This window comes from Labrus mixtus, chromosome 4 (assembly GCF_963584025.1).
Source record: "Labrus mixtus chromosome 4, fLabMix1.1, whole genome shotgun sequence".
In the NCBI taxonomy this organism is placed as follows: domain Eukaryota; kingdom Metazoa; phylum Chordata; class Actinopteri; order Labriformes; family Labridae; genus Labrus; species Labrus mixtus.
The window spans coordinates 13,967,279-13,978,798 of NC_083615.1; the positions used below are offsets into that span (position 1 = coordinate 13,967,279).

At 38.6% G+C, this 11,520-nt stretch overlaps 1 protein-coding gene across 1 annotated transcript in view; it reads right to left on the reverse strand.

Moving 5' to 3' along the window:
- Positions 1 to 8,537, reverse strand: part of cftr (CF transmembrane conductance regulator) — a 40,426-nt gene extending 31,889 nt beyond the window's left edge. Inside the window, exons 1-5 of the mRNA XM_061035963.1 lie at positions 8,198 to 8,537; positions 6,482 to 6,592; positions 3,503 to 3,614; positions 1,561 to 1,776; positions 855 to 944 (exon numbers count right to left, since the gene is read on the reverse strand). Coding sequence (XP_060891946.1) covers positions 855 to 944; positions 1,561 to 1,776; positions 3,503 to 3,614; positions 6,482 to 6,592; positions 8,198 to 8,250 — 582 coding nt within the window. The 5' untranslated portion in view covers positions 8,251 to 8,537. The remainder of the gene's footprint in view (positions 1 to 854; positions 945 to 1,560; positions 1,777 to 3,502; positions 3,615 to 6,481; positions 6,593 to 8,197) is intronic.
- Between the last annotated feature and the right edge of the window lie 2,983 nt (positions 8,538 to 11,520).

An 11,520-nucleotide genomic window follows, 5' to 3' on the forward strand; every position in this document is an offset into this window, starting at 1 on the left:
ATATATAATTGTAGAATTTGCCACAACTGTAGAGAAGGTTGATAAAATCATGGTTTTACACATAATATTCACTACAGTGCTTGAGCTATCTGCATATAAAAGGTGCTGAAATGTTTAGGTTTCATTTTCAGGTACGCTGCTTCTGTCCTTTGCATTCTGTGTCGCTGTTCTGGAAAGAAAACATTATCCTCATGCAATAAATAATTTCAGCGTTGTCAACCATCGAAATGAGATTTTTCAAGCTTGTCAAGTCTCCAACAGCTGTTTTTACAATTAAGGCAAACTTTAATCAATCAGCTTGCAGCGAAGTCTGTTGCAAAAGTAAGATACGAACTGTCAGTAGGCCTCATAAAAAAAACATTCTTGATTTAAAAATGTAATGTAATGTTGTGTTACACCAGACTCATTGATATTCATTCAATTTTGAACATTTTCTTATTCAATTGTTGAAATCATTAAACTGACAACCTGATTTTTTTCAAAGATCTATTTCTGGGCTTTTTATTCCTCTATTACAAAGACAGGACAGTGGATAGAGTCATAAATTAGCCTCTGTACACAGGGAGCACAAACCAACCACTTTTCCACCAGCACCCCCTCACAACCTGATTTGATGATTCTTGTGATTACAACATGTTTTTGAATCATCAAACATAAAAACTAGAAAAATATTGAAACAGAATTTGGAGAAAATAATAATTAATTAGAAAAAAGATCCAGGTAATTTACACTTGTATTTGGAGCAGCCAAGGTGCCAGATATGACAGTTTCAAGGTTTATAGGATAGTCAGGATGGGAGGAACCACCTGCTCTGATATGTACGTTTTTTTTATAAAAACGCTGCTTTTCCTCACCTCGTCCAGCTTGTTGAGGTGGGCGGACATCAGACTGACCAGCTGACCGGTGCTGATTTTATCCAGGACTCTGCTTGACAGCTTCAGGGTCTGAAAAGGTCAAAGTTCAGAGGTCAGCTGAAGCACAAAGGGAGAAAATGAATTGATTGAGAGGAAGCTCGCAACGCGTGTCCCACACTTTGACACAATGCTGCCACACCTCTTCCAAGTGTCTCACCACTACTGGACTTACACGTCGAAGAAACTCTCCAGGAATGTTCAGCCATGCGTACAGAAACAAACAAGATGGAAACACTAGATCTTAAAAAACAATGACAAGAGTAAAAGCTTCATACAATCTTATCAGCTTGGTTGTTTTGTTTTGTTCTAAAAACTGTCTGTTATAGCAGTGTGAGTAGCAAGTGTTTGAGTCATGTGTAATCACAGAAAAAGGGAGAACATGTTTACTTGCTACAAGGTCTCAGAGACGATGAGAGGCAGATGTTGTAAATGATTTCTCTGCATCATGTTGCAGTTAAAATCAAAGACATGAGGTTACTTTGTTTGAAATTCTTGCATTCTAACAAATTCTACACGGTTTTTAAAGCTTAACAAAGGTACAAAGGCTGGAAAAGTTTCTCAACATGTCCTGAGGAAAGCAGTTTAATTGCTTTACATTTATATACATATATTAAAAAAACAATATTTGGTGTCATAAGTCCCCTACCTTTTTGTATATGAGACTGAAGAGGGCTATGCGGATCTGCATGCCCAGGTGATGAAGGCCAAAGATGGCAGGTTGCAGCAGGAGGAAGCGGGCGGTGAAGAGGAGGCACAGGCCAAGCGCCAGGAAGTATCCCTGGCCTCGCTCGGCAGCGTGGAACGGGTCAAAGGAGGCGATGATGCGACCAAGAAGCTGAGGCTGCACTGTCTTTGAAGCCTCCTACATAACGACATAGAACATAAGAGAGCACTTTTAATTGTAACTTTTAACTCTTTTATAAACGTTTTACTGGTGGCAAAGAATCAAATGTCTGTTCCCTTTGAGTGGGTAAAGGTGGATTCATTATTTATAAGTCACTTTGAGAAATTTGCATCTACATCTTCAACCTGTTCTGTATTAATACATATATCATGATATTCTGTAAACCATCAACGCATTATTTAGTCCAGTAGAAAACAAGACAAGGATAACAATATCTTTACTAGAGATGCATAGATTGGGAGAATCAGGGCCAATACTGATACTTATGTTTGAAATAAGCCGATATCTGATTCTGATACCGATGTTTGTTTCATGACTTCTTTCGGTGTAAGGCTCCCAAAATGCCGACATATTCTTTTTGACAATGAAAACAAGTCAGAGTTTGTTCAACAGATGACTTCATCTGCAAAATAAAAATCCTCTCCTCTTAATCAGTAGTTAGGTGTACAAGATGTCAGCATTAAATTGATTTAGCAAAACAAATGAACATCAGCTACTGACATCGGTTCATGCAACATTATTTCCCGATGTGCCGATGTCTGTCGACAGGGCCGATATCGGCTGATACCGATGTTGAACTGATGCACTAGTGCGTCCCTTATTTTTACATCTGATAAAGAAATGTTTGGGTTCACAACTTGATCTGCATACAGTATAATCAGCTCACCAGGATGCACAATAAAAGAGGTGTCATAGTCACGTTTAGCATTTAGCTACGTGGGATTCTGCTTAATATTAAAAAAAATAAAAGTAGGGTGCAATACTTTGGTACCACTTCTATTTAAGTTAATTGAATATAAACCATGATATCTGTGTTGCTTCCACACACATACCCAAAAACATATCACATGATTTTAAATGATGGCTTTATAGAATTGTGCACCAATGTATTCTTTGTAAACAGTTGTTCAGAGACAGCTTATAGCTCAAACAAGTCTAAGATAGCATAGCTCATTTATGACACACTAGGAAACACTGCAGGCCTGACTTATAATTGCTAGAATAATTTAATGTATTAATTGATCTGATCATAACTTGATGCATGTAAATGCATCCAGTGCAGATGTCCATAACAAACAACACAAACATGCACAGTGACTAAAAAAAACATCATCATTAAAATCTACTGAAAACCTTCTCCAAACTTCTCTGTATCCCCAAACAACCTCTTTAACATCTAACAGGCATTCTTGTTGCCATGTCAACCACCTCAAACTGTATCAACTGACGCAATGGCTGTTGTCAACATAGTCCCCATAAGTCTTGGACAGAGAGGTGGATTTGCGACACTGTGGTGCGACATGCTTGGGATGCCACTTTAGCTTCTACAGTCTGAACTACAAATTTACCATTCTAACACGCTTACACACAGAGACACACACACACACACACACACAGAGACACACACACACAGAGACACACACACACACACACACACACACACACACACACACACACACACACACACACACACACACACACACACACACACACACACACACACACACACACACATTCAGGAGTAGCTGTTTATTTTATCTGCTTTTAGCTTAAAAAAAATAAACCTTTCATTGCATTCAACACATCATTAGAATTAAAAGTTTATAGCTGCAACTCAACTTCTTTTAAAGTCGTGTTTATGTCACATCAGCTTCTTCCAGAGACGACAGAGTAGCAGACTCACCCCGAGGTAGAGGAGGACCCCAAAGAAGGCGAAAGGGCCAAGGAAGCAGCGGGCCAGCGCTCTCATCAGCTTTGGCTGCTTCTTGGCTGACACCACCTCTCTGTCCCATTCTCTGCAGAGAGGACAACACAGTTACAACACAGTTAAACAGCAGAGCAGCCAGGATCGGGAAACAACACCAGCCAAATGTCAGCAAACATTGGCTGCTCTATTTGTTTACTACAAGTCTGGAAGCCAACGAGCTACCAGCTGCCCAGTTTTAATGGTCCATTTTTTACTTTTGCTCTTTATTCAGGCACAGAATGTGAAACTGTCATACATTTATCAACTGACTTTAAGATTTTATTTGTCACCAATGGTCATTCGAAATTAGATAAAGAAAGCCATATTAGAGCTAATATCTAATAAAAAGGGACATTAAATCGCAATCTGAATGTGAATTTTTGATACGATTTCATTCAGAAATCGCTTTTTTCTGAGGATCAGAACAGCAGTTTATTTGTCGCAAATTCTACTCTTGTGTTTTTATCGTTAGCTGTCAAGCTTTATATCAGTCGGTGTAGATTCAAGTTTGTTGGCCTTGTCACGACACTTTGGTATTAACTTCCCACAACTGCCCCTGTGAGCAGTTACAGCTACCGTAAGTAGCGGCATTGTTCTCCGAGAGTCATTTATTACCGGGGTGATTTGGCTGACCTGTTCACTGGTGAGTGATGGGAGAAAAATTGGGGAGGAGAAAGGATGACTGAAGAGGTAGAATGAAGTAGGAGAGACCAATAAAGGACGGAAGGGGTTGGAAAATAAGTGAGAGGAAAAAACTGAAGTTTTATCTACTAAAGGTATTAATGTCCTGACGCTGAATATTAATGGTTTCTACTAACACCTTCACAATTAGGGTAAAGATGACAATAGGTGAAACTGGTGCTTACTTGTAATATTTCTCAATTTGCAGGATGAATCAAGGTAGGATGAACCAAACTGGTCCAACACAAGTTTAAGAACATATATATGTCCAAGCCTCTACTCTATTTAAGAAGTTCAACCATCCAAGTCCTCCAAGTTTATAATCTTTGGTATGTTTTGTGTATGTCTTGACTTGTACCTTTTTCTTTTCTGGGAGTACAGTATGAGAAAAGCTCAGAGAACTGAAATGACCTCGGTTGGTGGGTGATGAAGGGCTTGACCGTACACAGCATGCTGTAATGGAGAGATAAAGTTCACATTCCCAGAAGTCTTCACTGTTTGCCTGATCGGAATAATGAACGTTACAATCACCCACCATGGCTCATTCATCACCCGGTGGGCAAATGGCCCTTTCTAAAGGTCGACTTTTTTACACCCGTTTACATTAACTGGCTTGTTGGCACCATTCAGTATGATGCGGGCCCCTGGGTAACCAGGAGTCAAGGCCAATACAGGACATGGTGGTGGTTGCTATGTAAGGTGAAAAATTAAAGAAAAAAACATCTATCTCCTTTCTGCTTTCAAGAAACCAAGAACCAAGACCTCTCAGCAGTAAGTTAAAGGAGAGAGAAAATAAAGATGATAAAGAGATGAATGAAGATGATGAATAAATGACATTCACACATTTTGATATTTTAGAATAAAATGTGAAATTAAAAGAGTAAGGGAGAATGAGAACAGCAGTGAATAAATAAAGAAATGACAAAAAGTGGTCGAACTTTAAATGAAGCTCATAATATTCACCATTATCTAGTTGCTTATTAGCATGATAATTAGTCGCATACTGGCTGCTTATTAGTCTTGAGAGTTTTCCTCAGTACCCTCCTTATTGCTGCTTATTGATTTAATAACAAGGAACTTGTTAATGCAGAATATTGTGACCTTCATTTAAAGTGTTTTTTCTTCTTTTTATTTGTGTATTTTCAATGACACGCCGATACTGGAGGATAAGGAGAATAATTGAATATGCATGGCGTTGAAGGGGAATAAAAGTCCCGACAGTAATAGAGTAATAAAGTACATTAAAACAGAGAGTTCAAGGTTTGTGTGCTTAAAGAAAAGAGGATGAATGAAGAGGAAGAGACAGAAAAAGTAGCGCTAAAAATGAACACGGTGAGAGAAAGATGTACAAATTGAAACGAAAGAGAGAAGAGTTAACCTTGTCCATCATCCGTCGCCTTTGGTCACACTTGGTTTGTGTCAAGCTTCATTTAAATGCCAGCCCATATTTTAACATCACACTGAGGGAAGGATTGCTACTGTAAACACGTGAAAAGGGCAGGAATGTAAAGTAAACATCCAGGGTGCAGGCTTCCGGGTTTGTGTTTTTTTATGCCAATTCATCCGATATTAATGTTTAAGAATATGCAACGTTGCGTTAGCTATAGGAATGAAAAGTTTCCTCATTAAAAGATGTATGTTTTCATACAATCAAATATAGTTATTGATTTGATGCATTTCCCCTAACGCCTTACAGCAAGGTCCAAAAAATGGTCTTCAACTTGTGTTGCACTGCCATGCTTCTTGAATGGTCGTATTGTCAGTGTTGTTCTTCAGACGTTGGTGTGATTAACGGCTTTAAAGGGTATTTCTGGTTTTTTTTTTTTACACATTTTAAAGTCTAATTGACTAAAGATATTTTAGAGTCCTCCAGTAGTTTGCATAAGCCGGCACACTATTGATATGTTGAAAGTGGATAAATAGTTATATCATCCGCATTGTCTCCACTCAGGTGATATTCTTGTTTATATCTGATTCACTGTTACATAACGGTGGAATCTGATATTTACACTACAATTAGACAAGACAGCATTCAACATCTCCAGGGCCAGACCATGTTTACCCGATGCAGGGGGTAAGGGTTTTTCTTTATACAGACAAACAGTCAGACGGTCAACCTGACAGCTGATTGAAAACAAGTCCTCTTGACTTTATCAGGCAGGGGACCGAAAGTAACCACACCACACCACAATGATGCCTGAATGAATGGGCTTCAAAGACTTAAACATCACAAACCTTTCGAGTCTCTCAGAGAGGTTGTCTGCCAGATCATAAGACGGAGCCTTGTACACATCTGAAAGCTCTAACTTCTTTTTGAAGCCCTTCCTCAGCAGCGGTGTCGTCCACCTGCAAGACATCCACAGATTACACAGAGTGTATCGGTGTCAGCTGTGTGAAGGTAGGGTGCACACAAAATAAATGTTAGTATCGGCTAAGTCTGACATGTGCCTTCAGATCTCTCAGGGGAATCTGAATGTATTTGTTTATGTGGTAAGAGAACAAAACTGATGCATGGAAGAAAGTATTGGAGTGTTTTCAAGCCTTAAATGTCAACTGATGTGTGTTGTTCTATAAGTAATCACTGAGGTTTAACAGTCCCACTAATGACAGAGAAGAGACACATAGTCAGATGTTTGCTATTCTTGGTGACATCACTTAAAGAAGGGCTGTCCCAGCCAGGTGACACACAGAAGTTTACATCACCTGCTCCTTTCTTTGGGACCTCTTATCACGGCGTGGAGAGAGCACCACAGTTTTGTCATTTTTAGATTAATTTTTTAGATTTTTAGAGGACCTGAAGTGTCAATCAAATTTTGCAAGCTAAGAAGGGAACCGTAGTAATACTGTAAACCGTACCAAAGAGAATATAAGTATCATGAGCTCATAATCACTTCATTTATACTTTAAAGCTCTACTGTATGACAATAATAATAATAATAAAAGCACAGTTATGATAAAGGCTAGAGGGCAAAAATCTAATCAAAGAAATCTTTTTACTTAAAAAAAAAAATTAAGATGTGTGCAAAATGTGGATAATAAGTGTAAATGTGGAGAATAAAGTCAACATGTCAGAAATTAATCAGCAAATTCACGATTAACTTAAAATGTCAGAAATAAAAGTTTGAGATGTAGAGGAAGTTTTTAACAGTTGAAAAATAAAGCCAACATTTGAGAACTAAACTGAAATGTTGAGAGTAAAAACAATATCGACCAGAAACAAGACTAAGACTTTCTCTTTTCCAAATTGACAACAAAGACAACATTTCAAAAGTCTAACTTTGAAGTCTAAGTGCCAGGTTTAAATCAAAAATAATCAGAGCAGAAAGATATTTTCTTGTCTTGCTTGACCCTTACACTCTTCTATACAACTCTGACAAAATGATTCTCCTTAAACATTACAGACAAATCCTGAGAGTCCCCCCCTCTCCCTCTCCCTCCAGCTGATAGCATCTTCCAGAACAAATCTTATCGCAGTAAAAATTCACATTTCGCACAGTTTGAAACAGTCAGGTGCTCATTATACACATTATATAGAGCAGCAGTCTCGGTCTCAATAGTACGTATATCGAGTTGGGTATCTATGTCTCGTCTTTTGAAAAGAAGAAGTTACATGATCGTAGCATGACAGCACTTTTGAACGCTTGTGAAATTGGAACATAACCACATCTTTAAGGTTTCATAACTTTGATTTCCTTACAATGCTCGTGGCGCTCACCATAGATATTCACTCCACTTGATAATCAAGCCAAACGAAGCACATATCACTGATAATATATATATTTCAAACGGATGGTCATGCCTATTTGAGGTGATTAACAACCATCACTGCTCCCTATTATGATGTGGGTAGAGTGAGGCAATAAGAGCTGCGCCTGCACCTTGTCATCTAGAGACTCCACGAACTCCTGCAAATGAAAGACTCCTGAGATGAAGGATGAAGACAAGTCTTACCAGAAGAAATATTGGGAGAGGAAGTTTGCATCTTCCACCGGTGACTTCTGCATCCTAAGTGCGCCGCCAGTTTGGTTTCTCTGCACCTGAGTCTTGTTCGTGCGCGTCGCTCACATTTGTATGTCCCCTGGGTGGTTCCTTTTCCACGGACAGAGAGGGGTGGGGGGAGAGGGTGGTCGCTTTGTTTGTTTGTTTGTACCCCAAATTTTGCCTCCGGTAAATTTAAGTCACGGTTGTGTTGTGTTTCTCTCCGACAGCAAAAGATTGTTATCCCTGACTGTGCGCTTCGCCGATCGTCTCTGGTCCCACTCGCTCTCTCCGTCGGAACGCTCTCTCGCGTCTCAGTGCGACTGTGAGAGAGGACAGTCCATCCTTTATGGGCTCGCCAAAACTTGCTGAGACGCACGTCATTTCCACACCGACGAGCCTCAGGTTGCATATTGTGGAAACAAGCTGAAGAGGCGAAGCCAGCTGATCCGAATGAGGCCACTGTAGGAGACGGATATTGATCCATATACAGGGAACCATAAGAGTCCGGAGGTCAAAATATGAAAATGAATATTTTGTCCCACTTTTATCCAAGTCCATTGTCTTCTATCAAATGAATGTATGAAGAACTGTCTTTGATTGTATTCATCTCAAGTTCAAACTTATTTTAGAGTTTTAAAAAGTGTGCCTAATGTGAAAAATGTCATACCTACAAAAACTGATCAACTTCAAGTCTAAGGTTCATCTCCCAACACAACCATCATTAAGATTTATTAGTCATGTTTCCATCAACTGTAACTATGGGACTTTTATTAACCAGAACTATGAAACTATGAAATAAACTCAAAGGTTCCTTCAACCTGTCTGCATCTCAAACGCAGAATAAGACCTGAGAACATTCAGGAAAATGGGTGATGGAGGAAAATAAGCTTAACACCTGTTTTTATTGGTAATTTTTGCATAAAAAAGACGAGGTACTTCGAGTGAAACAACAAAAACAGTGAAATTGTAGGAGATTCAAGAGTGTCTGCAGAATTTTTCTTTTTTAAAAAAAAGGCCGGAGAAACACAGTCTGAGTATTTCATGAATTGGGATGTTTTGCCGTGCAAGACCCAACGTAAATGTTTTTGTACTTTTGGAAAGTAGAAACCTACAAGCAGGACGCTGGGGTGTCTACCAAACATCTTACTCACTGGTGGTGGTTTGGGAAAATATTTTTCAACTAGATTGTCGAGCAGAGCAAGCTTTGATTCCCAAGTTTAAAATACTCTCAGCACTGTCTGCAGCACATGTAGTGGAGGTTCGAAGCCAAACTCATGGGACATTGTTGACAGTGTATAATGATGTGTTCTTTAATAAAGTAAGTATTTTTATTTTAAGAGAGCAGTTTGCTTTGTCATATCGGTACAAAATCACAATCCAAAGAGAAAAGGTCTGTTTTCCTTCTAAAATGTTCTATATTGGCTGCCATGATGGAAAATTGTTTTTTTTTCTTCCAAAAAACAGAAAAAAAGTCAGGCTGTAATTCCTCCCACAGCCATGTAAAAATCATCTGCATTTCAATATTGTATAATATAGCGTCTGAAACCAGTCATTAATCATTGTGTTTCTTATGTATTTTTATTATAAAATAATTTTCTGGGGCTCCCTTTAAACAACCCCAGAACCCCGGTTTAAGAACAAGCATCTGATATTGTTTTAATCTCACTTCTTAAGTGACCTGGAAAACAAAAAATCAGTGCTTAAAAGGACAATAGTTGTGATAGTCATCCGAGAAGCGTCTGCAAGTGATGGGTTGAATGACAGCAGTGCCTTCTAAACTTTACTCCAACCCCCTGCCTCACTATCATTCACAACACACCAGAAACAGTTCAGGACAACTAAATTCACTGGAAACTTTTTATCAGTTTCAGGTTACGCACAGTTTCAGGAAAGGGAGGATCAAAACCTCCAAACATTCCATAAAGGAACAGAGATTAAAAAAAATGTGAAGATACAGTATAAGCCTTTAGTTCCCGAGAATCCCAACACACAAAGTCTTATCTTTACTGTCCACACTTAAGCTCGACTTACATCAAGAATTAGACATGAGCTGGGCAAATCTGCAGAAATCTTTGCAAGAAATCTTTGCAAATCTGGAATGTAAAGCTCATATCCATCCCATGAAGCAGCCTTCTGTTACGCTGAACTACGTGAAGAGAAGAAGAAATATATAACTGGGTTGCTTACAAGTAATTTCTTACCTTAACCAGGTTTTTGTTTGAGGAATATTTATAGTGCAACAGGAGAAGATCTACATGAGAATGTAATATTAATGTAAATTAATAGCTACAAGTACAGCTTTGAGTTCCTGCTTTAAGTGGCAATGATCAAACACTTGTACTCTGTGGCTCTGAACTTGCTTTACCAGGACTCTTTGAGTTTGAAGCAAAAATGAACATGATTGTGTGTACTACAAATATGAGAAATGGGAGCCAGTGGTGTTGGATGAACGTGAATAATATTACTAAACATAACGTTTTAATATTTTTTAATAGTTTATCTGACAACCGAAAAATAAATTGAAGAAAAGGTCAGGCTTGGAAGGAGAAGACAGACTTGTGCATGTTCCAAAAACCAACATGGAATATGCGATTTAATAAATATTTTCAATCCCCTTTAAATGTATGTACGCTTAATTAAAATTACCGTAAACAAAGAAAACTTAAATATGACAGTCAAGCCCTGCCCCCCTACTGATTGAAAAAGGGTTCTTGTCCTCCAAAAACAACCAAGTGGCTACGTAAAAAATAAAGGAATTCAGCCGAGGTTTGTGTCTCTCTTTTCTGCTCTAAAAAGTTATTTAGAATTTGCAGTGATATGTGTTAGGGACATGACAATGTCAAACCTGAGCTTTCTCATCGAGCAGAGGGATCTGGTGGATTTGCAAGACTTTCTAGTCACTGTTGCTGAGGAACACCAAGGTTAATTGCATTTGCAAAAAGGAAAGAGTGACCTCTGCTGGACATTTACTGGCCTTGCAGTCACATTAGATGTTATCCTAAAGTATGACATCTCAGAGGACTGTCAGCAGTATACATTATGAATAATAAGAAACACAGCAGTAATTACTTTTAGCAGTAATAGATAATGAAGGCCCATATAAAAGCAGTATTTGGACCCTCAGTGATAACCATAAACGTTGTAAAAGGCCCCTAACAATGACTATTCTGGCGTAGTTTTTTAGGTTAACATGAGACAGGGATATAATTAACACTTTGTACCAGTTTAGATGATAAATGTCAACCAGCTACACATATTGTTTAAAGTTAGCATAACATGAGGAAACTAGGTAT